Here is a 24,343-nt window from a genome sequence, read left to right as displayed (position 1 = left end):
CATCGTGTTTGTAGACAAGTGGTTACAAACTCAGCATACCGCTTGAGTTTCATGTGGCTTGTCCTATGAGGTGGACAAGCTCCCTGGCATTTCTATTTTAGATCTATTTAGAGATGGCCAGGGAGTCCTGGGAAACCGATTCTTATTTCTAGGTTTCCACACAGCTATGGGCACATATCTAAGCTGATATGTAGCCTCTTATGGAACGATGTTATACGTCACCATATTTCTTTATACTTTGCAAAGCAACTATATGCAGAGTTTGTATTGAAACTAGAGGTGGACTATAGTGATGCGCTCGTCCTAGTGGTGGTGTAGGCAGTAGTCAGTTAGGCAAGCAAGGTAGGACAAAACCCCCCCCCGCCCTTTAAGTTATTGAGGAAAATCTGACCTTTGTGCCACTTTTGATCGTTCAGGCTCTTGGATCACATATTGGGGTCAATGTACAGCTTGCTACAAAGAGAATCCACAACATGTGGTGCGATTATTTTCACACACAGCACCTTTAGTGACACTAAGGTTGGTACCTATCATTTATTTGTTTACTTACATGTATGTTTATGTCTCATGTTTTTTTTCTATGTATCTTATTCATGTTTGATCTTTCATGTAGACACCATCTACACATTGTACTACAAAGCCAGCATTATCAGAGGCAATGCAGAGACTATGACTATGCAGAGGTTGATTATATGAGGTTAGAGATGGAGTAGACGAGAGCACATATGGGGGAGTAGAGATAGAGGCTATATAAGAATGTCATGAGGTGATGCATAGCCCAACATAGGGTTGAGCACGTTTTTTAGCAGTCTCAGACAAATTGCTCGTAGTGAAGGAGTCCGTTGACCCTTATCTTGCCCCTCCATCATAGATCCTAGCCCAACGACCAATTGTTGCATAGGCCCTATAGATTATTCTACATGAGGGAGAGTTCTCAACATGTTTTCAACCCCTCGATGCAATAGGTGCATACATGCTAGGATGCAGTCACTTCTTCCACCTCTCTTGCGTCCCCTTGCATCCCCTCGTGCTTGTACGATGGGCTAGATGCCCAGTCTATAGATATGACATCGACCTAGCCACCTATCGAGTTTTGGGTATTGAAGATCTTTTTCTAGGAATAGCAAAGATTAATCCATAGAGACAGGGTGGTCAATATCTCACATGGCACAAGAGGACTTACTATCCACCATTGTTCATGAGTCGAGCATCAAGACCCTCCCGGAGGGCTTTGAGGAGCCAGTAGAATTAGAGTGGAATGAGATAGAGTTCAAGAAGCTAGAGGCTATTCTAGAGGACAGGCGCACAACACTTGAGCATGTTAGGAGTGTTAGACCTAGTGACACATTTGCTGAGACTTATCAACATAAAGTCATGATTGTTGACTAGGTTACACGCTTGTTACACATGTGGAGCAGGAAACACATGTGCATGCTGACTTCACTCTTTTGCTGAGAGATAGGCCATACTACGGGAATAATGAGACCTAGAGGTAGAGAGGGCTTTTGATGGAGTGCGGGTAGGCATACTACCACATGCACCCAGGGTAAAGGCTGCACTACGGGATTCTGCTATTCTACAACAAGTTATAGAGGCTCCTCGATAGTAAGGTTGGTTTATAGATGATAATCTAGATTTGGATAGTGACAAAGTAGCTAAGTTAGCACTTACTTTTGTAGTCATTATATGATATTTTTTACTATTGTCTAGTGGCTAAGCTTGTAGCTGGGCTAGCACCCTTATGTTGTAGTTTATTGATTTGTCCCATTTATTATTCTCTTATATTTATACATCATCCCATTTAAGTTACATCGAAGTGTATCATTTCTCTCTCTCGCTCCAAGGCACACATGCACACAAACATTCACACACACACACACACACACACATGCTCACACACTCACACACTCGCACTCACATACACCTTCACAAGGTACATGCATTCACACACATGTACACACACCTAATGTTTTGTCTCTCTCATTTTGGTTATAATGTATGTGCCATTTGCCCTATTTTTAATGTGCCATAGCCTTAGAGAGATCTGCGGCTCGTACATTACAACCAAATGTGGTTTGATGGTAACCAAACTTTGTATAAGAATGAGGATGGGGTCCACATATACACTCTTACAAAGTTTGTTCACCATTGGAGTACATTTGGTTGCAATATGCATGCCATTTGCCTGATCTTCAATGTGTCATGGCCTTAGAGAGTCCCCTCAAAATTGGGCCTATGGCATGCACATTACAACCAAATGTGGTCCGATGGTGACCAAACTTTGCAAGAGTGAGGGGGGTGAGGTCCACATATACACTGCAAAGTTTGGCCACCATCATCGAAGTACATTTGGTTAAAAAATGTGCGTGTCAAAGGCCTAATTTTCAATGTGTTGTGACCTTAGAGATTGGACCTTTTGCACATACATTGCAACCAAGTGTACTCTTATCGTAACCAAACTTTACAAGAGTGAGAGTGGGATCCACATATACACTCTTGCAAAGTTTGGGCACACCATTAGAGTACATTTAGTTGTAATGTGCGTGCCATTTTCCTTATTTTCAATGTGTCATGGCCTTAGAAAGCCCTCTTAAAATTGGGCATGCAGCTCAAACATTGCAACCACATGTGCTTCAATGGGTGACGAAACTTTTCAAGAGTCAGATACTCTTGCAAAGTTTGGTCACCATCAGAGCACATTTGGTTCCAATGTGCATACCAAAGGTCCAATTTTCAATGTGTTGTGGCCTTAGAGAGCCCCCTTAAAATTGGGCCTTTTGCATGTACATTACAACCAAATGTTATCCGATGGTGACTAAACTTTACAAGAGTAAGAGTGGGATCTACATAAACACTCTTACAAAGTTTAATCACCATCGAAGTACATTTGGTTTGCAATATGAGTGTCAAGGGCCCAATTTTCAATGTTTTGTGGCTTAAAGAGCCCTCTCAAAAATCGGGCCTTTGGCACACATATTACGATAAAATGTTCTCCCGATGGTGACCAAAGTTTATAAGAGTGAGGGTGGGGTCCACATATACACTCTTGCAAAGTTATTCACCATCAAAGCACATTTGTTTGCAAAATGTGTCGTTTTCCATGTTTTCAATGTGTCCTGAAACTTAGAGAGCCCTCTTGAAATTGGGCATGTGGCTCGCACATTGTAACCAAATGTGCTCGATATAATAACCAAACTTTGCACGATTGAGGGTGAAATCCACATATACACTTACAAAGTTTGGTCACCATCGGAGCACATTTGACTACAATGTGCATACCATTTGCCCAATTTTCAATGTTTCATGATTTTAGAGAGCCCCCTCAAAATTGGGCCTATGGCATGCATATTGCAACCAAACTCTGATGATGACCAAACTTTACAAAACAGTGAGGGTGGGATCCACATATACATTCTTGAAAATTTTGATCACCTTCGGAGAACATTTAGTTATTACAATGTATGTCCAAAGGCCCAATTTTTAATGTGTAGTGGCTTTAGAGAGCCCCCTTTAAAATAGAGCCTTTGGCACTCACATTATAACCAAATGTATCTTGATGGTGACTAAGCTTTGCAAGAGTGAGGGTAGGTGCCACATATACACTCTTGCAAATTTTGGTCACCATCAAAGTACATTTGGTTATAATTTGCATGCCAAAGGCCCAATTTTCAATGTGTTGTGGACTTAGAGAGCCCGGGCCCTTGGCACGCGCATTATAACCAAATGTGCTCCGATGGTGACCAAGCTTTACAAGATTGAGGGTGGAGTCCACATATATACTCTTGCAAAGTTTGGTCAAACCATCAAAGCATATTTGGTTGTTGCAGTGTGCATGCCATTTGCTGGTTACAATTTGCATGCCAAAGGCCCAATTTTCAATGTGTTGTGGACTTAGAGAGCCTTCTCGAAATTGGGCCCTTGGCACACGCATTATAACCAAATGTGCTCCGATGGTGACCAAGCTTTACAAGATTGAGGGTGGAGTCCACATATATACTCTTGCAAAGTTTGGTCACACCATCAAAGCTATTTGGTTGCAGTGTGCATGCCATTTGCTCTGTTTTCAATGTGTCGTGACCTTAGAGTGTTGAGATATCAAGCTCAACTAGTGCTACGGCGAACATTGATAACCCACCTAGGTGATAGATTCCAAACTTATTTCGCTAGCATGGTTGGTGAGATTATGGTTGATATGCTCCAGTGGATGACAGACTGTGTGACAGCCACTTTGGAGTACTAGAGTTATGGCATAGTTATAACGCCAGCTCATATAGCTGGGTTTACACTATATAGCTGGGTTTACACTATGCACCAACCATTTGCATGTTATTGTAGGAGAGTACTTTTCCTTTATGTATGTACTGTTATCTTTTAGTTATATGGCTATAGAGAAGAGAAGAAGAAAGAAGAAAATTTAGCCATCCATCTCTCGCTCTTGTGTCTTGCACTCTCTTGTGTGTGTGTTTACTTGCAAGGAACTCAAGCTCTCTCTCTCTCCCCTGCATTCTCTTTATGGTATCAGAGCTACAATTTGTGTGAGAGCTAAGGAGGAAAGAAAGAGGCAAGAATAAGCAAGAAAAGAAGCGATACATGGGTAAGAGTATCATCATCTCTTCTCCTTCTTAGTTTAGGTACAACACTCCCTCGGTAGCTCCGAGAGCTACACATCTCCAATTGAGGAGATTTCTTCACAGGCTTGGTGGTGCATGTGTTGCATGCAGTATTTTGTACTGAATTTTGTGGCCAGAATCACGTTTCGGTCTTCGTTTTTTCATTGCAAGGAAGTTTGGTACAAGAATTGTCTATGGTTGAAATTTGGTTATTGCAGTGCAGCAATGCATTTTAGAAGTGCAAATAGTGTTTACACATGTATTTTTGATATTGAATGTATGTACATGTACTCTGGTCAAATCTCGTGACACACAAGTTTTGCTGAAGAACCGCTGCACACATAGCAGATACTGTTGTATTACAAGTTGAAAATAGAAATTGTCTATTTGCAGGTTTCTTATTGTTTGCAAGCAAAAATGTCTGACGGACTCAATTAGATTTTCAATGAGAAGCTAGACAAGAACAACTTCCATGACTAGAAGTTCAAAATGACCAATTTTTTTATGGTTAAAGGATTTTGGGACTATGTCAAAGAAGACAATGAAGAGCCTCCAGAGTTATCTAAAGAGAATGAGACTCTAGATAGCAGATATAAGGCATTCAAGGTTTGGAATCAGGATGCAAGGAAAGTCATCTATTGGCTTTCGCGGTCAGTGTCATAGACACAATGATAGAACATATATAGGATGGCAGTCACATGGCAGAACCTGGCGCGCAGATGTTCTGAACTAATACAAAGGCAAGGAAACTTCAGCTCTAAAATAAGATTTGCATATAGTGGAAAAGAAAAGCATGTCTATGAATGAGTATGCTTGAAAGATCAAGGACATTGTTGAATCCCTTCGGTCTATCAATGTATCGGTGGAAGGTGATGATTTGGTGAGTGTCTATTTGAATGGGCTTAGCAAAGAGTACAAGCCATTCAAGGCCTCTATTGTAGTTAGAGAGAATATTCCCAACTTTGGGACTTGGTGTCTATGTGCTAAATCATAGAACAAAAGTCTCTAGGTGAGGACTCTTCTTCAGAAAGCAAGAACACATTAGAACAAGCCTTCTACTCTAATTCAGGTAGAGGCAGAGGTAGAGGTTGTGGTCAAGGCCAAGGTGATGGCTGACAAGGAAACTAGAATTTTGGACAGCAAACAGTCCAATGATTCAAGCAGCAACAATCGGTAGAAGAGGGTAGTTTAGAGGCAGGGAGAGCCAAAGAGGCCGAGATGGTTGGCAAACAAATTAGAGTGCAAATAGCATAGAGTGCTATTATTGTGGCAAACTAGGTTATTATTGTGGGGGCAAACCAAGGCACATGGCAATGGACTGCTGTAAAAACATAAAATGACATTAAAAGTAGAAAGCTGCAAGCAGCAAGACAACTATGCATCATCTAGTAGATAGGGTGGTTGATAACAGAAGTGAGTAGTTGTTTGTGATGCAACACATGCTGAGTTCCACAGAAAGAGATGTGTCAAGATCTCAAGATATATTGTATAAGGATTATAGCACCTCTAGCTACGTGACCAATCATGGTGAGTTGTTTAGAATCATGTAGAAAATGGAAAAACCAAGTTATGTAGAAACAAGTGATGATACTACACATCCCATTGCACATGTTCATAAAGTTCCATTGTCTATGCAAGATGGCAAAATGAAGTACTTGGCAGATGTACTTCATGTTCCAAATATTACAAAGAAGCTGGTTTCTATTGGACAGATGGTTGAGCAGGGTCTACAAGTGCGGTTTAATCCTCAAGGATGTTTTGTGAAAGACTTCAAAAATCAGTTTCACTTGGTTGCAAAGGGTAACAGAAATGGTAGGATATTTACTTTGGGATGTGCAAATACCTGAGGTAAAGACATCCATGTTTACGCATGGAAAAGGTGTCATTGCAGATATTAACATATGGCACAAGCGCATTGGTCATGTGAATATATAGCGATGGCTCAAGTCTATGCAGGCCCAAAATATTATTGCAAGTTTGCTAAAGTTTAAGGAGGTTGATGGTATGCATATAGTATGTGAAGACTTGCCAACTTGGTAATAAGCAGGCCAAAAATACTTTCCCACATGAAAAGAATATTAGTATAAGGCCATTAGAAGTTATACATCTAAGGGGGACTGGCTAAGACTGCAAAATAATTTTTAGGTTGCAGGTATTATGTTACATTCATTGAGATGACCACACTAGGAAAGTGTGGGTCTACTTCATGAAGGAAGAAAGTGAGGTGTTTGCTCACTTTTAGAGATTTAAAGACTTGGTCAAGAAAAAAATAGGCATACAAATAAAATGCCTAAGATCAAATGGTAGGGGATAATATTTCTCCAATGAGTTTAATGATTTCCTGAGAAATCACGAAATCAAGAGATAGTTTACATGGTGCAGGTACACTCCGCAATAGAATGGTGTTGCAGAATGAAAAAATAGGCACATTATAGAAGTGGCACTTGCCTTGATGGGCTGAAAAGAATATGCCACATTATTTTTGGCCAGAAGCAATAGCAACTTTTTTGTTCATTATGAACAGGACACCCACTGTAGGTATTCATCGTATGATGCTTGAATAGAAGTTTACAAGCATAATACCGAATGTGTCTCACTTGAACAGAAGTTTACACGCATAAGACTGGATGTGTCTCACACTTGAAAGTTTTTGGGTGTATTGCATATGTGTATGTTCCGGATGAAGTAAGAAAAAAGTTGGATCCAAAGGCAGAGAAACTTTATTGGTTATGCTATAGAGCAAAAAGGTTATAGATGTTATAACCCTACCACTCGTGAGATATAAGTAAGCAGAGATGTTGTCTTTGACGAGATGAATAGCTGGTATGCACCAAATGAAGGTAAAAGAAGATGCAGATGTAAGAAGTGTTGATGTTGCACCACATGTAGAGCAGCAATCACAAGTGCTTAGTAGACTAGAGAGTCATCTGGCAATGGATCCAATGTTAAACCATGGTCAGGTAGGTTGAGGATAGATCTAGGCACACATGTCTCATGCAAAGGAAAGAAAAAGGTAGATCAACCTTTCAATACTAATCTGTTAACAAGTCACTCATATGTGGATGGTGGTTCTAGTGGCTATGAGCAAAGCCTTGATGAGGAGCTTGGCATTCAATCTGTGGTTACTACTGGTGTAAGGAGAACTAGGGTTGTTTTGAGGACCCCTTATAGTGACCCAGGTGGATGCAAGTCTATGAGGGTTAGGTACCCTTTTGATAAGTGTACGTAGGTCTACAAGTGTTAGGTACCCTATTGACACGTTGAGATATAATGGATATACAACCCATCATTATGCTTAGATGGTCAAAGCAATACAGGAGTTGGCGCCCACTCCTTTTGAGCAAGCACTTGGAAATAAGAAATGTGAAGATGCCATGCGAATGAGGAGATGGCAGCATTGGATGCAAATGCAACATGGGAGTTAATGCCTTTGCCTAAGAAAAATAAGACAATTGGATGTAAGTGGGTGTATAAAGTCAAGCATAAAGCTAACTTATGGCATTGACTATGAGGAGACATTCAACCCGGTTGCAAGAATAACAACTGTGAGAGTTGTCATTGCTATGGCAGCAAAGGGTTTGTCTTTACATTAAATGGATGTAAAGAATGCCTTCTTACATGGTGATCTGCAAGGATAAGTCTACATGATGTAGCCACCAGGTTATGACAATGATGCACACATAGGTTTTGTGTGTAGTAGGAGGTTATGCAAAGCGTATCTAAGTATGTGAGATGTGCCTGTAAAAGTACAAAGACCTTGTGAATAATACATTAAAAAGGAAAAGGTATAGTAGGGTCTTTTTAAATTTTAACATGATCCCACAACATGCCACATTAAAAAACTAACTCTGCCAACTAGAATTGGAAGAAAAAAGCTTAATAAAGCCACTAGAAGCCAATGTGGTGGTCATGTCTACAGAGAGATATGAGGCCGCATCGCCGAGCTTGTGCTTCCTTTTTTCATTCCCTTTTCTCTCGTGTGCCCCGCATCCCCTCTTCCTCACCATCAACCCCCCCAGCTCACCCGCCTCCCCCTCTCTCTCACCGACCCCACTCTCTCCCAGCCCCCCGATCCCTCTCCCCCTCTCTCTCACTCACCCTGTAAGATTCCTCCTTAGCCTCTCAAGATGTCCAACATCTTCCCCTGTAATCAAATCCCTCTTCAGAAATATAAAAGATCTTGTTTCTACCAGCCTAGAGAGAGAAAATCTTCTAGAGAGTGGTAATTCAGTTTTTAAATATTTTTGGATGGAAAAATATCTCTTCTTATTAAAATAAGTTCTCCCGAAACAGAAGTTCAAAAAGATTTTCAGAAGGTGCATTAGAAATTAAGTATAATCTGTTCAAGAGGCATTATCCTAGGGGTCAAGATTTTTTTGAAATTTTAAATTAAGGTTCCTATGGGCCAATAAGATTCATCCGAATGTAGGGAGGAGATAAATAGAAGAATAAAAGGAAAATCTCCCAAAAATGAGTAAATACTCACATAAGATGAAGAGTTGACTAAGGACAAGGTTAATAGTTAAAAAAGAGAGATATTTAGATGAAATGATGCATTTTTGACACCTCAGTGTATGGGGGAATTCCCCTTATGAAGGAGGTGCCTATTTCACATGTGTGGGAGAGTTTTAAACTCCCAAATAATGAGATATTTTTATCTCTCCTCTCTCCTGTTTCAACTAAATCCAAAAAGTGGACTAAACTAACCCAAAAATGGTCAAAAATTGACCAAACTGATCAGGAAAATTCTAGAATCAGTTGGCTTAGTTAGAAGTTCACTTTTTCCTATAAATAGAAGCCTTCCCCTTTGTTGAAGCTTAATAGTATTTTTGGACTGTTACCCTACTTCTCCCAAGAGCCAAAAACTGTGAATTTACTCATAATTCATTAGTTTTTGACCTTCCCTCTTCTAAAGATTGGTGGCCACTCTTGTTTCAAACAAGAGTAGAGCCCTCAAACCATCAAGCCAAAGGAAAGCTCTCAAATTCCTTCGTAAGTCGAAAATTCTCTCTTTTTTTTAATTCATTTTATGGTTTTTTATGATTTTTGTCTTCTCTAAATTGAATATGATGTTATGCCTCATTGAAAAAAGGCATTCCCCTCTCTTCTTTAGTAAATCCAACCATTCTTTATCCTAGATGAATGATTAATGGATAAAATCAAGTTTTTCATAATGTTTCTCTTTGATAAGTAGAAAATGTTTACATTAGAATGATTTAAATACTCTTGGTGAACTTCTAATTAATTTTAGAGAGTTAAAAATTGAAAAATGGTCATCCATACAAAGGAGGTTATGGAAAAATTTTCTAAAATTGTGAAAAATAAGTTTTACCTTTTTTTATTCAAAAAGAGTAATTCCCATCGTATATGTATTCTTAAAGTGTTATTTTTCATCCTAGGTATAGAAAAATACATACTAAAAATATTTTATTTAAAAAAATGTTACTTTCTTTAGAATAAAATTCTATGTATAGAAGGAAGCATATTGAAATTTTTATTTTGGATTCGACGAATGAAATTTAGAAAAAGAGAAATTGAAATAGTACCTTTCGAGAAAGATAGTTTAGGAAGAACCTTGCTAGACCCAAACTCTGATTCAGACTATTGACCAAGACCTAATTCCTTTTTTCAATCAATGACGATGTGCCCAGTTCAGGAAAAATGTACTCAAATCTCCCACGGAATCTGAAACTAAGTTAAGACTTTTGATTTTGATATGAGAATCAGTTTAACAGAATTCGAGGAATTCTGTTTGGAATTCAGATCTGGATCTAGAAGTATTGGGATACGGATTTAAGATTTATTCATGGTATTCAAAAAAAATCAAAACTGAAAACTTGACCCTGTTTTCTTAAAGGACTGCCTTACGCCAGAATGCTGTGGAGGGAGCATTTGGCATATATGTTTATCTAAGGGAAGTTCGGTTGCAACAGCTGGGCGGGGAGTGTTCAAGGGATAGCTCACGCGGCAAAAACCTGCCCAGGTCTTGACCAACCTGGGTATGGTGAAAAATGGTGTGCTTTCAGTACGATGGGCAAGGGCCGACGAAGCGGTCCCTGAGTGAAGTACCAGGACACCTAAGGAGGATCCTGGAGGGTTCTAACTAGGCGATGCACGGGCTCGCGGTGCTTAGGACACCCATATGTATGTCGAGGAAGATATATATATGAATGTTGACGAAATGATTATTGTAATCTGCTATTGGATCTCGTTGCTGACCAACTGGTCCCAACGGAGAGTCCAAAGTGGTACTGTTTTTGTGAAACAAGGGATTGAATGAAAATTTTGAGTTATGAAATCTGTGACCATATCTGTTTTGTCAATGGATTATTTTTTATATTAAAGTTTTAAAGAGGAGTGTGTGCGTATCTGTTTTCTAAAGCTAAAGTTAAGAAAGGCATTCAATTATGGGTGGGTGAGTACTTGTTTGGTTCTACCAATTCCAGTGGTAGGGTGGTGGCTAACCCATGGGCCGGATGGGGTTAGGCTGGAATCAACAGAGTTTTAATAATCAAACTGAAAAATCTTAGGATTACGCTAGGATTTGAGTAGTTATTAATTCCCTGATAAATTTCTCAATTGAGTGGATCAACGGATGTGCCTGATCTTGATTAGGAAAAAAGCGTTGAAATTGCTCAGATGATCAAATTATATCAGTGATAGTTTCCTTCTATCTGGTTTATTCAGGTGAAGGATAGTTTAGATTTGATCTCGTTAGAAAAATCCGTTAAGAAAATTCAAAAAGGTGGAATCGTCCCCGCTTTCCGGGCATGGGAAATTTTTCCGATTTCGGTTTTAGAGTGACCACCAGCCTAGTCTCGTGCCCGGACATTCGTGAGCGAGGCCCCGAGTGAGAAACCCTACCCCGCGCATGAGGGGGTTGCTTCCGCTGTCAACAGCTACTACCGGGAATTTCGGTGCGCGGAGGGGGCAGAGGGATCTTACAGTTCGTATCAGAGCGCTATTGTAAATTTAAGTAACATCAGCAGAAATTGCCTAAATCTTTAATAGAAATCTGGGAAAGAAATGTTTTTCACTTGTTAATACTATGTGAATGAACTTATGTGAATGTTTTTCACTTGTTAATACTATGTGAATGAACTTATGTGAATGAACTTCAAAAATTGAAAACCTATAAGTTGAATTGGAAATTTATAGATGGACACCCTGAACCTATCTGGAATTCTTGGACTCTCTCAGAGTCAGGATCTAATAGCTTTTGCATTTGATCACCTCATCAATTCTGCTGCTACGACCCGAATGAGTAGAGTGAGACTCGCTCACCATTTTGAGAGTCTTTACTTTCCTGATCCTCTTGAGCGACGTTGGTATATGTGGTTCTGTGGAGGACGGTGTATTAATATTAGTACCAGTCAGTGTCAGAGGCTCAGGCAAAATATTTCCTTGGCCATGATTCTGATAAGACTAGGGCTTGTTCAGCATGTTCAACTCTTTGATCATTCACCTAGGAACTTCAGAACTTCATGCCGATTTTTTAGACTTCTTAGCCACTTTATCCCGAGAAATAGAATTACAGCAGCTCTTTGTGTAGTGTACCATTGTATGTCTTCTTTATAGTTTCGCTTCTTTATACGATTACGACTGAGGCAGTGATTCTGGAGCCGAGCTGCTTTATGTACATATTGCAACTTTTATATAAATTTAGAAATGTTTTCTGGAGAAAAATTCCCTGTTGTGTATAAGTGATTGTTTACGGACAATCTGATAAATAAAAATCTGTTATCGGACATATGTCATAGATCTCCAATAAGATCATTGTCTTGTTTAAGAAATTGTTTTTTCGAACCTCTTAAGTCTTAGGATCTCGTGGATATCAAAATAAAAATTTAATAATATATAAAGCAGAGTCATGAGACAAGGAAACTGTGGCCATCAGCCAGACCCTCTCTCTGAAGATGACGAGCTTGACCTTGATGTTCGCAAGGCTCTTCATAGGACTCAGCCAGGACCCTTCAAAGGAGAAGGGGAGAACCTGGGCGAGGTTGTGGAGAAATGGGTGGAAGCCATGGAAGAATATTTTGATGTCACAGGCTACAATGAGCGGAGCAAAATGGCTCTTGCTACCCGACTGAAAATAGTGGAAAGAGCCAGGGTAGCATGGAGGAACCACTGTGACACCAATCATCTGGATAGAAATACTCAGTCCTGGAACGACCTAAAAACCTATTTAAGAAAGAGATTTTGTCCCCCTGGATTTTTGGAAATCAAAATGAATGAATTCTTAGAGCTAAAGCAGGGGAGCAAAACCATCGAGGAATATCACCAGGCCTTTGCTCTTCTACTCAAATATTCACCACCTCTAGATGAAGAACAACTCATGGCCAGGTTCATTCGGGGAATGAATGAACCCTTGGACACACTGGTCAAAAATGCCAAGCCAGTGTCCATGGCTGAAGCAATAAGAATGGCAAAGGATTTTGCCAAAGCCTTTGTAGTAAAGGTCCCGCCAAAGCTTGCGCCCTCTAACTTTAAAAGATTCCAAGCCAAGGGAAGTACTTCAAACTTTCCACCCCCGAAGAGGCAGCAAGGCCCGAATCAGAATCAAGATGCAGGAAGGTTCTGAAGTGAAGGAAGACCCTTCCCCCCCAGAATACTTTCTCAAGAGCCCCACCTCTCTTTCAAGAAATCAGAGGGATGAACTTAGAAGTGAAAACCGATGTTTTGGATGCCAAGGTTTTGGTCACCAACTGTAAGACTGCCCGACTCCTGCCCAAAGAAATTCTTTTATATTAAAAGAGTGAATTTAATCATAAATGATTTGTATACATAAAAGATATTTTTTTATTTTATTAAAAGTGTGATTTTCATCATAAATGATTTTTATGCATAAATGGATGCATAAAAGAAATTCTTTTATATTAAAAGAGTGATTTTCATCATAAATGATTTTTATGATGATAAAAGTGTGACTTTCATCAGAACTAGATTTTATGCATAAATAGATGCATATAGAATTTCTATATTTAATTAAGGGTTCTCTTAATCCTCTGTTTAATTTTCGTAAAAAATGGAAAAATGAATAAGTAGATAATCTGTGAGAAGAAATGCTACCGTTTTATATTCACTAAGATGGTAATGAGAAAATTCAATTAAACTATGGAAGTCGGAGATCGAGATAAATGATTATTTTATTCCTCATAGGAAATTCATGTTTTAGCAAATATTCGACGAACGAAATTTAGAAAAAGAGAAATTGAAATAGTACCTTTCGAGAAAGATAGTTTAGGAAGAACCTTTCCAGACCCAAACTCTGATTCAGACTATTGACCAAGACCTAATTCCTTCGTCAATTTCAATCAATGACGATGTGCCCAGTTTAGGAAAAATGTACTCAAATCTCCCACCAAATCTGAAACTAAGTTAAGACTTTTGATTTTGATCTGAGGATCAAGTTAACAGAATTTTGGAATTCAGACCTGGATCTAGAAGTATTGGGATACGGATTTAAGATTTATTCATGGTATTCAAATAAAATCAAAACTGAAAACTTGCATAGAAACCCTATTTTCTTAAAGGACTGCCTTACGCCAGAATGCTGGAGGGAGCATTTGGCATATATGTTTATCTAAGGGAAGTTCGGTTGCAACAACTAGCGGGGAGTGTTCAAGGGATAGCTCACGCGGCAAAAACCTGCCCAGGTCTTGACCAGCCTGGGTATGGTAAAAAATGGTCTGCTTCCGGTACGATGGACGAGGGCCGACGAAGCGGTCCCTGAGTGAAGTACCAAGACACCTAAGGAGGATCCTGGAGGGTTCTGACCAGGCGATGCACGGGCTCGCGGAGCTTAGGACACCGATACGTATGTCGAGGAAGATATATATATGAATGTTGACGAAATGATTATTGTAATCTGTTACTGGATCTCATTACTGGATCTCGTTGTTGCTGACCTGTTGGTCCCAACGGAGAGTCTAGAGTGGTACTGCTTTTGTGAAACAAGGGATTGAATGGAAATTTTGAGTTATGAAATCTGTTACCATATCTATTTTGTCAATGGATTATTTTTTATATTAAAGTTTTAAAGAGGAGTGTGTGCGTATCTGTATTCTAAAGCTAAAGTTAAGAAAGGCATTCAATTATGGGTGGGTGAGTACTTGTTTGGTTCTACCAATTCCAGTGGTAGGGTGGTGGCTAACCCATGGGCCGGATGGGGTTAGGCTGGAATCAGTGGAGTTTTAATAATCAAACTGAAAAATCTTAGGATTACGCTAGGATTCGAGTAGTTAGTTAATTCCCTAATAAATTTCTCAATTGAGTGGATCAACGGCTGTGCCTTATCTTGATTAGGAAAAAAGCATTGAAATCGCTCAGATGATCAAATTATATCAGTGATAGTTTCCTTCTATCTGGTTTATTCAGGTGAAGGATAGTTTAGATTTGATCTCGTTAGAAAAATCCGTCAAAAAGGTGGAATCGTCCCCGCTTCCTCGGCATGGGAAATTTTCCCAGTTTCGGTTTTCAGAGTGACCACCAGCCTAGTCTCATGCCCGGACATTCGTGGGCGAGGCCCCGAGTGAGAAACCCTGCCCCGCGCATGAGGGGGTTGCTTCCGTTGTTAGCTACCGGGAATTCTGGTGCACGGAGGGGGCAGAGGGATCTTACACACCCCCCCTCTCTTCACTGACCACCCTTCACTACCCCCCCTCGCGGAGCTCACCCGTCTCCCCCTCTCTCACCTCACAACCCCCCACTCCCACGCCCCCCTCACTCTCTCCGAGCTCACCCTCACCCCTCTCTCACTGACCACCCCATCCCTCTGCCTCACCCCACCGACCAACGCATCAAAAACCTCAAAGAAGTTGCACCAATGCATCACTCTTGATGTAAATTGGACAAAGAAAGACCAAAAGGGCCTTATCAGTTCATATTATGCGATGGACAATTGCATGTAGATCCAAATTAGGATAGGAAAGAGATGCAAAGAGGAGAAGCTTGGCTATGGGGATTGTTACAAGCTGCCGGAGGGATGCAGAGTGGGATCTTTTCCTTGCCACTGGAGAAGGTGAGCTGCAACATGTGAAGCTTCTTCTAAACCACAAGCCCAAGCTTGTCAACGGCTCCCTTTACCACAGTGCCCTTTCTCTGCTTTACTATGCAGCTTTCCATGGCCAACCTGATGTTCTCTTGCTGCTTTTGGAGAATGGGGCTATGGTGGAGCCCTTGATTCATCACAACCATACACCCTTGATGTTTGCTTGCAAGCATGGCAATCGCTTGCATTGAGCTGTGGTGGAAGGGGGAGCTAATGTCCTCATGTTTCGATGCATCCCATGGGAGGACTTTCAGGCACTACACTACACACAGTGGGCACCTCCACTGCCTTCAAATAATCTTGAAGCAGCCTTGGATTTGGGAGCACGCCTTTGCATGTTGTGGTTCAATGCATCCCATGGGAGGACTTTCAGGCACTACACTACACACAGTGGGCACCTCCACTGCCTTCAAATAATCTTGAAGCAGCCTTGGATTTGGGAGCACGCCTTTGCATGCTGTGGTCCGAGGTGGGTCAAGTGAATGTGTAACAGAGCTTCTAGCATGGGGTGCAGCTAGGTTGCAAAGAAATTCTCAAGGGCACACCCTTTCTTCATCGCTCTGTTGTACCATAACATAGCATGTGGAGCTCTTCTCAACCCTTTGGCTGCAGAGACCTTGGTATGACCATCTCCATGGGGCAGTTTATGTGCGGTCTTGACACTGAAGCCAAAGTTCTGTTGAAGGCTGCCTTGGTAGATGCTAATGAGGCTTGGGAGAAGTGGATCTTTTTTTGTTAATGAGATGCAGATCTTTTATGTATGGCCATGGCCAAGTTTCATTTTGTATCTTTGTATGCCTGGACTTTCTCCTGGAAGTTTTGCCCAGATGAAGTGGCCAGTGATCATTATTGTTTAGTTGGTTTGTGCTTTTGTTGGCGTCATGTAACCTTCTTGCAGGATGCTTTTCTCGGGGGATGACATTGGTAATACAGGTAGCGATGGCTTGCTATATGAAGTGCCCAGGAGCTCTCAACAATAGCTTGTTGGATGAAGTACCCAAGAGCTCTTAGTTCGATCACTCGCTTGCTGGATGAAGTTGCCCACGAGCCTAGTTGAATCATTTGTATTATTTGTGTATCTCTCTAGAAGTTTTGCCTTGAAAAGATCATTGTTTGGTATACAATGTTGTGCTCTTGTGGTGTTTTGTCTATCTCTCTATGTGAGCGAGGTGAATGAGTGGTCAGTGGTGGGTGTGGTGTGAGTGAGAGGCCTGTAGGGATACTGCGATGCTGGTAGTGGTCGGAGAGCACGGTAGATAGTATCGAGCATAGGTCTTGTATGTCTAGCCAGTGAGGTCGACTCATCCTTGGCAAGTATACTTCCCTGAGAGGATCCACCCTCCCTTTCGCCAACCCTAGGATTTGTGTCGGTAGTCCTCAAGATCCCTAGCGAGGGCTAGCGGATTCATCTACACTTAGGATAAAGTTTCTTAGTCTCGAGGCAAGACTCCTTTGTGAATGTGCACGAGATCCTGGGTCTTGCTCATGAGTCAATGGTTTGTCCATACACTGGGCAACCAATCCTCCTGTCTCTTAAGTCGGGGGTGATTCATCCCATGCTTGGATGTTCTAACAAGTGATTGAGTGTAGGATGGTTCAGTGTCGTCAAACAAGAGATTGTTTTGCACCAATTTTCCTGAGCATAGGTGCATGAATGTGTGGAGTAACAATGCAGAATCACACTCTAGAAAGGGAAATTTCTTCCCTCTAGAAGCTTAGGAACGGTCATTCGCTCTTACAGAGGAACGAGTGTTCGCTCGTGAAGATACGGGCGTGGCTTAGTAAGAGTTAAAAATAGGAATGGTCATTCGTTCGTCATAAGAGTACGGTCAGATAGGAAGAGGAACGGCCGTTCCTTGGTGGAGGAACGGTCATTCAATTAAGAAAAGCATGGCTGTGTCTTGAGTTAGCAAAAAGATTTTCCAGTGGGAAGAAACGGGCGTTCACTCGTAAAAGTATGATCGTTCACTTATGTGTGACAGTACGGATGTATGCTCAAAACAGACATTGTGATAGGTATCTTAACTATGTCAAAACGGCATATCTTCTGGCAATTCAGCTATACCACTTTTATGCCTTTTTAATGCACATTACTCACATTTATGAGACAAGTTTAGAAAGATTCTCCTACATGAAGTGAACGGGTGTGGCCGAAGAAGGTATGGCCGTACCTCTGTGAAGTGAACGACTATTTCTCAAAGATGCAACCTGAGACTGAACTACACGCAGTTTTTCTTTGGTCATTCCCTGATTTCTCTCTTAATGATGTTTTTTTTTTGTTTTCTTTTTATGGATGGCTCAGGCTAGTCCCAAGATACCCAATGATGCATAGAATGCCTAAGTAATCTTAATATCCTAATATCAATTGTGAGATTAAGCTAATCTGTAGTTTTTAACCAATCGAAAAAAAAACAAAAATTAATGGAATTAAGAGCAAGATTAGGATACTTACTTATAGCTCTCACTTTTGGTATAGCCTCTGAAACTCATGCTCCAATTTCTCCATTATACACCATTGTATAAAGAAAAACAAAATCAAACGATCATCTCATAACCAACTCCTACCGATGGATTTACATTCCATCCGAGCAAATCAAGACTCTAGCTTAGGAATAGAATGTGAGAGAAGGAGCTATGGAGAGCTCAACTCCTATCTCAATGCCTTCATGTATGCAAGAGTGAAAGAGAGAGAGAGAGAGATCAAGAAGAAAGAGAAGAGACAAGCCAAAGAAGCATACACATACAATCAAGCAAGTAAGCATGCATAAACACAAGCTTACCACCATAGCCACAAGAGAATGAGAAAGAGAGAGAGTAAGATAATGGGATTGTATCCTTTTCATATTTCATAAGTCACTTATATACATAAGCTCTCTTTTTACAATGGCCGGTCACCATTGGGGAGCCCAAAATTGGTTCTCTAGCTCTATGTACACCTAGGCTTATTACTCATGGTCGACATTACACATGTCGTTAGCTCGGTCATCCTATATATCTTTTATATAAAGTGCTTTAATGTGATTTTGCATAAAAATAGATTACATGAAACGTAACCACACTTAAAATAATGTGCAATTTTGCATAAAATGGATCACATGAAGCATAACCATGCTTAAAATAATGTTAACCATTGTGATAAACAAACATAAAGCTTTACCCATTGCTAGTTCTAGAGTTACCATGGGAGAACACTTCTATGAACTTTATGGTTTGATTGCTGAAGAATCGGAGCTTCCACAACGATTGTTTTCTTATAGCTGTTGAGATCAACTGAGTAAGCATACCCATCTTATTCCTTGCAAGTCAAATGCACATGCTCAAGAGATGGCCAAGCTTTTCATCTAAGAAGAGGCTCGTGTCTCAAGCAAGGATTCAAAATTCAATGGAGATTTATGCACATCCTTGTTTTATGGTTTGGGAACGAAGTTACAATTCAATACCATCTTTCATTCCAAGACAAATGGCCAAACTAAGAGCATGAACAAGACTATAAAGACGACGTTGCGGTGTTATTATCAAGAGAACATGACATGTTACCTATAATTTATAAGAGAACGGCAACTGTCTATCCAACATTGTGAGTGAGAAGTTAGACGAATAACTTCCAAGCATGAAAGTAGGATGATAAATTTTCTCATGAGAAAAGGATATTGGGAGTTCATTAGAAAGAGCCGGAGCTTCCTGAAGAATAATCCCTTCACAATAGGTACATGCTTTTAAAGCATGACATGAGAAGACCAACAACATCATGTATTAGCTCTCTAGTAGTACATTGAACTCTATGATTAGTCACATACAAAATGTACTGAAACCTAAAGATGCATTGGATACCTTGGTTAACCTGTATAGCACAAGTATCAATGCTAGAAAGGTGCACTTAAAGCAAGAGCTGCATAATGTGACAAAGTAAAAGCTATGTATTAGTTATTCTTCAATGAAGATTAAAGAGCTTGTTGATGCCCTCGGCTCTATTAGAGAACTAGTTGTTGATGATGATAACTTGCTGTTAATTTTGTTGGATGGACTACGAAAAGATTATAAGCAATTTCAAACTTCTACCTTAACTCCAAAATACATTTCCCAACTTTCAAGATCTTACAATCCTTTTGATCACAAGGAGATGAATGTTGAGAGCAATTCATCTTCCGAGAATATGCGCCTTCTACTTGGACACAAGTGGAGATATAAACAAATCTCATCTAGAGATCGAGATGTAGATCAGTATGGAAGCATAAGTCGTGGACAACAACCAAACTCTCAATCATAAACACATGAAAGAGGCCACCCTAGAAACAAAGAGAATGAGAGAGGTCGAGGTAAATGGATCCAAATAAAAATAGCATAGAATGCTATTATTATGACAAACCAGAGCATATAGCAAAGAATTGCTAAAATGATATAAAAAGCAAGACGTTAAAGAAAAGGAACTATGCAACTTCAAGTGAACAAAGCTGAAGATAGAAGTTAGGAGTTATATGTGATGCAATATATACTTAGTTCCACAACTACAAAGGTACCAAATTCAAGAGATGTATGGTACGTTGACTTTGGTACCTCTAAGCACATGACCACTGAGATTTGAAAGAAACCCTATTGCACATGTTGGCAAGGTTCTTTTGTCTATGCAAGATGGCAAAATGAGTACTTTGTTGATGTGTTTCATGTACCGAACATGACCAAGAACCTAGCTTCTATCGATCAAATGATTGAGCAAGGTGGATGTTATGTGGAAGACTTCAATAACCAAGGTAACTTCGTTGCAAATGTAGTGGCAAGGGGTCAGCTTAGGTGTGCATAGAACAAGTTCTCCGGACAAGCTAAGAGAGAATCTTATCCTCACGAACCAATGTCCCACAATTTTGGTATTGCTACTTGGAAAGAATATTGAACTAATCAAGGCTAACCCATACATTGCTTTGGGGATCAAGTATTTAAAACTAAGGGCTTACTTTACTGCAGGAATTATTATAAATCTTATTGTTACCCCTGTATGTGAGCTCTCATGTGAGAAAAGTAACAATTTGTGGCAGTACGTGAGGTGCGATCATCAGCAGAGTGGGAAGCTGTAGAGCCCTGTGCAAACAGATATCAAACTGTAACAATGATCAAGCTGCACCTGTGGGTTGCATGTGTAGGCCCCACATCAAGCTGCAACCTGCTGCAGAATCAGTATACGCTTCCATATAGCTTCTGTACCGCCAGATGCTTTGGACAGGTCACACTGCAGCCGCTTGTCCATACAGGCTGGTCTTACAGTCATAAAACAACAGCGACCTGTATGTACAATTGGGATTGCCTTCAAGAGTCTAAAATGAAGTCTCGTTTACATCCACAAATAATTTTTAGACTTCAAGAAATTTAAACCTTTGATTTCACAACTATACACACACTTGGAACAAAGTTGTGCTCCCCCTTAATCTATGCACGACACAAGGTCACATTTTCAACAAGGTGACGATAAAAGATGGACCACTCCACTGTTCAGTCAAAAAAGCAAAGGTAAGGACCAAAGATGGACCGCTCCCCTCGTTCAGTCAAAAAAGCACACAAAAATAAAACCAAAATACCATGAATTTGGTTACTAAAGATGAGAATATCTCTTGCTCCAATCGAAGCTACACAGGTGGTGTGTGCTGAGCACACTGGGCCCATCAGCAAAGTGGTAAGATGTAGAGCTCTGTGCAAGCAGATATCTAGCTGTAAGGACATCAGGACCAGGCTGTAAGGGTTTGTGTGCACACAGCAATGAAGTGCTTGTACAACAATAATGAAGCTGCAGCAGCATCACAAAGGGCTTCCATCAGCGCACCTGTGGGTTGCATGTGTGGGCCCCACATCAAGCTGCAACCTGCTGCAGAATCAGTATAAGCTTCCATATAGCTTCTGTACAGCCCCTACAGGCTTCCATACAAACCACTGCTTCCAGCCCATACAGGACAGGTCACACTGCAGCCACTTGTCCATACAGGCTGGTCTTACAATCATAAAACAGCAGCACCCTGTATGTACGGTTGGGCTTGCCTTGAAGAGTCTAAAATGAAGTCTTCCCCTTTTCATAATAATCTGTACAACTAAGGAAGAAAAGCACAATAAGGAACGTGACTGTAATTTGTTACGTTTCCTCTTAGTTTAAATTACCTACCTTTGCCTATGAAATCCATTAAGTACACAAGAGTAGCTTTCAAATAAAATTATGTGTTATTACCTATAAAGTTCACTACTCAGGGCAGCCAATCCATTATGCAGGACCCGCATATACAATCATATGCAATTCAATTTGCGCACTGTCCATGCTACGAAAATAACACAATTTCACATCATAGCCCAATCATATGAAGAACTCTTCTTGTACTGCACACCTCCCATCTTACAATGCACTGTTTGTCGTGCTCTTATCAAAGACGAAGAACATATCCCATACACAGCAGAGGCAGAGGCTTCTCTTGCACTCCAGAGAAGTGCAAGTGTGATCCTTGCAAACACAAAGAATTGAAAGCAATTATCTTGTTCTCACACCTTTCTTGTAATCCTAGAAGCACCAGCACAAATACACATGAGACGTCATATCACCTGCTCCTGGCATGTATCCATGCAGACATATGTATGTCAGTAAAAATTTATTGCAGGAAGGTGGTGTTCAACTCACATCAACAGTGTGAAACACATTGCACAAACACTTCGCAATGTGATACAGCATGACGAAACCATGTTTCATGGTTAAAACATTAGAATGAGGGCGCTTGGGCTGTTGTAAATATCACAAGCCTGTGTCACATGCACGTGCACACATACATACACAGAGAGGTTAACAACTGAATTTAGGTGTTTCTACCATTCCATCAATGCACGTCAAAAAACCATCCCCATTGTGGATTTCATGAGAATGACAATGGATGGGGGCATCCTAATCTGGGTCCACAACAATTCTACCAGCCAACTCATTTAATAATCACCAAACCATGGGAACTGCAAAAGTACAGGCACAGATTTAAATTGCACGAAAGATTCATGCACACCCACACAGGGATTAACAAATGGATATAAAAAATCTCAGTGCTGCTACCATTCCATCAAACTTGTGGGTTTCATGAGAGAGGCAATGGATGGGGGCAACCTAATCTGGGTCCACATCAATTCTAGTAAGCCATAATCACCAAAACCTTGGAGACGGAGATAGATTACTCTCTGTGTGATGTGACTAAGTTTTCAACTTTTACTATCATGGTATCATAAATCTAAAGAACTAGTGTACCTCATCTCTGGTAGAGAGCTCGAGTGGCAGCTCATGGCGATCTGCCTGGAAGCGATGTGTGACCAACAAGACTCCAAGCAGAGCTGCGGTGAGGGCAAGGGACCAAACAACATGCGACTTCCGGTAAAAAAAAGTTTGCCGGTTCCACCAGGAGCGCTTACTCCGGGCTTTAGAGGCCCTCGTCTTGCGAGCATTGCCAGTTTTAGCAAGCTCAGAAACTGTTGCCGTACTTTTTTCTGCTTTTTCCTGTGCTGCAAAAAGCTCTTCATCATCCTCTTGCTCCAGTGGTGATTTTTCTACTTTTTCCTGTGTTGCAAAAAGCTCTTCGTCATCCTCTTGCTTCAGTGGTGATTTTCCTGCTCTTTCTGTGTTTCCTGGTGCAAGAAGCCCCTGCTCCACTTCCACCTGTGATGGTACGATCGCTTCCACGTCTTTTAGAAAGCTCTGCTCCATAGCCAAGAAGGGCTCATGGTGATGGCTCTGTTCTAGAAAGCCTCCTGTGTTAGAGGCTGCCGCAAAAGGATCTTGAAGGTAGTAGTCCTCCTGCAAAGGAGCCCCTGCTATTCGGAACTGAGGCTTCCATCCCTCTGTGAACGGCTCAACGCTAGAAGTACTGCTGCACATAACGGCGATCTGGCTAACATCAAGGGGAAGCGAGCTACCATCGCTGCTGTAGAAGGGGAGGCCTTTCCCTTCATCACACTCTGCGTTTCTGCCCCTTCCTTCGTTTTCTTCATCTTCTGTGTATCGCTGTAAGCGAGGCGAGTTCGCCGCAGAGCTGCGAGGAAACCCTAACCCTAAACCATGGCCATGGGCCAACAACGTTGAGGAAGCCATGGTGGACATAGAGAGAAGCTCCCAGTCATGCGCAGGAGGGGGACGGAGAAGAGGGTCGTTGTGGGAAGGGGGCGATGCTGCTGCGGAGAAAAAAGACCCTGGCCTTGCTGCCATGACCTTCTGGTTCCGGGAAGACACTTCCGTTCCAAGCTTAAAGGTCTAAAGCTGTGGATTTATCTATTTCTGTCCAAGCTTAAAGGTCTAAAGCTGTTGATTTGTCTATTTCTGTCCAAGCTTAAAGGTCTAAAGCTGTTGATTTATCTATTTCTGTGCGTGTGCGTGTGCGTGTGCTGCAAGAGAGAGTGAAAGGGAACCTTTACACATGGTGGGAGAACATCTGCGCCGCGAGATTACTTGGCGGGCTCTCATTAGGCGTAAAAATCCACGCTACACATGTCGGTTGCTAAAACACTCATCCGACAGTGGCCGGCCTAGCAAGGTCGAAACAAGCCGGACATCTCAAAAGAACCTTTTTGGCTCTTGTGGGGATTGATCCTAAGTTCCCACTTTGAGAGGCAAAGCGCCACATGGATTAGATCCATTTAATGATAATTTAAGTAGTATTGAAAAAAAGGTTTTGTGTGAACGATG

The 24,343-nt window shown here is 41.0% G+C and overlaps 1 protein-coding gene across 2 annotated transcripts; it reads right to left on the bottom strand.

The window, feature by feature from the left end:
* Nucleotides 1–20,985: 20,985 nt before the first annotated feature.
* Nucleotides 20,986–23,992, bottom strand: LOC147626987 (uncharacterized). 2 transcript variants are annotated; one of them, XM_086815569.1, is made up of 2 exons: nt 22,916–23,992; nt 20,986–21,726 (listed from the first exon to the last, which is right to left on the bottom strand). In XM_086815569.1, exons 1-2 carry the CDS (start codon nt 23,864–23,866, stop codon nt 21,523–21,525), a joined length of 1,155 nt encoding a protein of 384 aa, XP_086671695.1. In that variant the 5' UTR covers nt 23,867–23,992; the 3' UTR covers nt 20,986–21,522. The 2 variants fall into 2 exon arrangements, with proteins under 2 accessions (XP_086671695.1, XP_086671696.1); XM_086815570.1 differs by lacking the exon at nt 20,986–21,726 and adding an exon at nt 21,843–22,239 and having other exon boundaries at nt 22,916–23,988.
* Between the last annotated feature and the right edge of the window lie 351 nt (nt 23,993–24,343).

The sequence above is a fragment of the Cibotium barometz genome, chromosome 21 (assembly GCF_041138505.1).
Source record: "Cibotium barometz isolate CiBa-2024 chromosome 21, ASM4113850v1, whole genome shotgun sequence".
NCBI lineage: Eukaryota > Viridiplantae > Streptophyta > Polypodiopsida > Cyatheales > Cibotiaceae > Cibotium > Cibotium barometz.
Note: the sequence above shows the minus strand (reverse complement) of the source record. Positions and strands in the feature narration are given on the sequence as shown.

Coding starts and splice junctions, on each gene's coding strand:
- LOC147626987 (XM_086815569.1), bottom strand. CDS start 23,866: ATGGCAGCAAGGCCAGGGTCTTTTTTCTCCGCAGCAGCATCGCCCCCT. Junction 21,727..22,915: donor AGCTCTCTACCAGAGATGAG/GTACACTAGTTC, acceptor TTAGTTGTACAG/ATTATTATGAAAAGGGGAAG.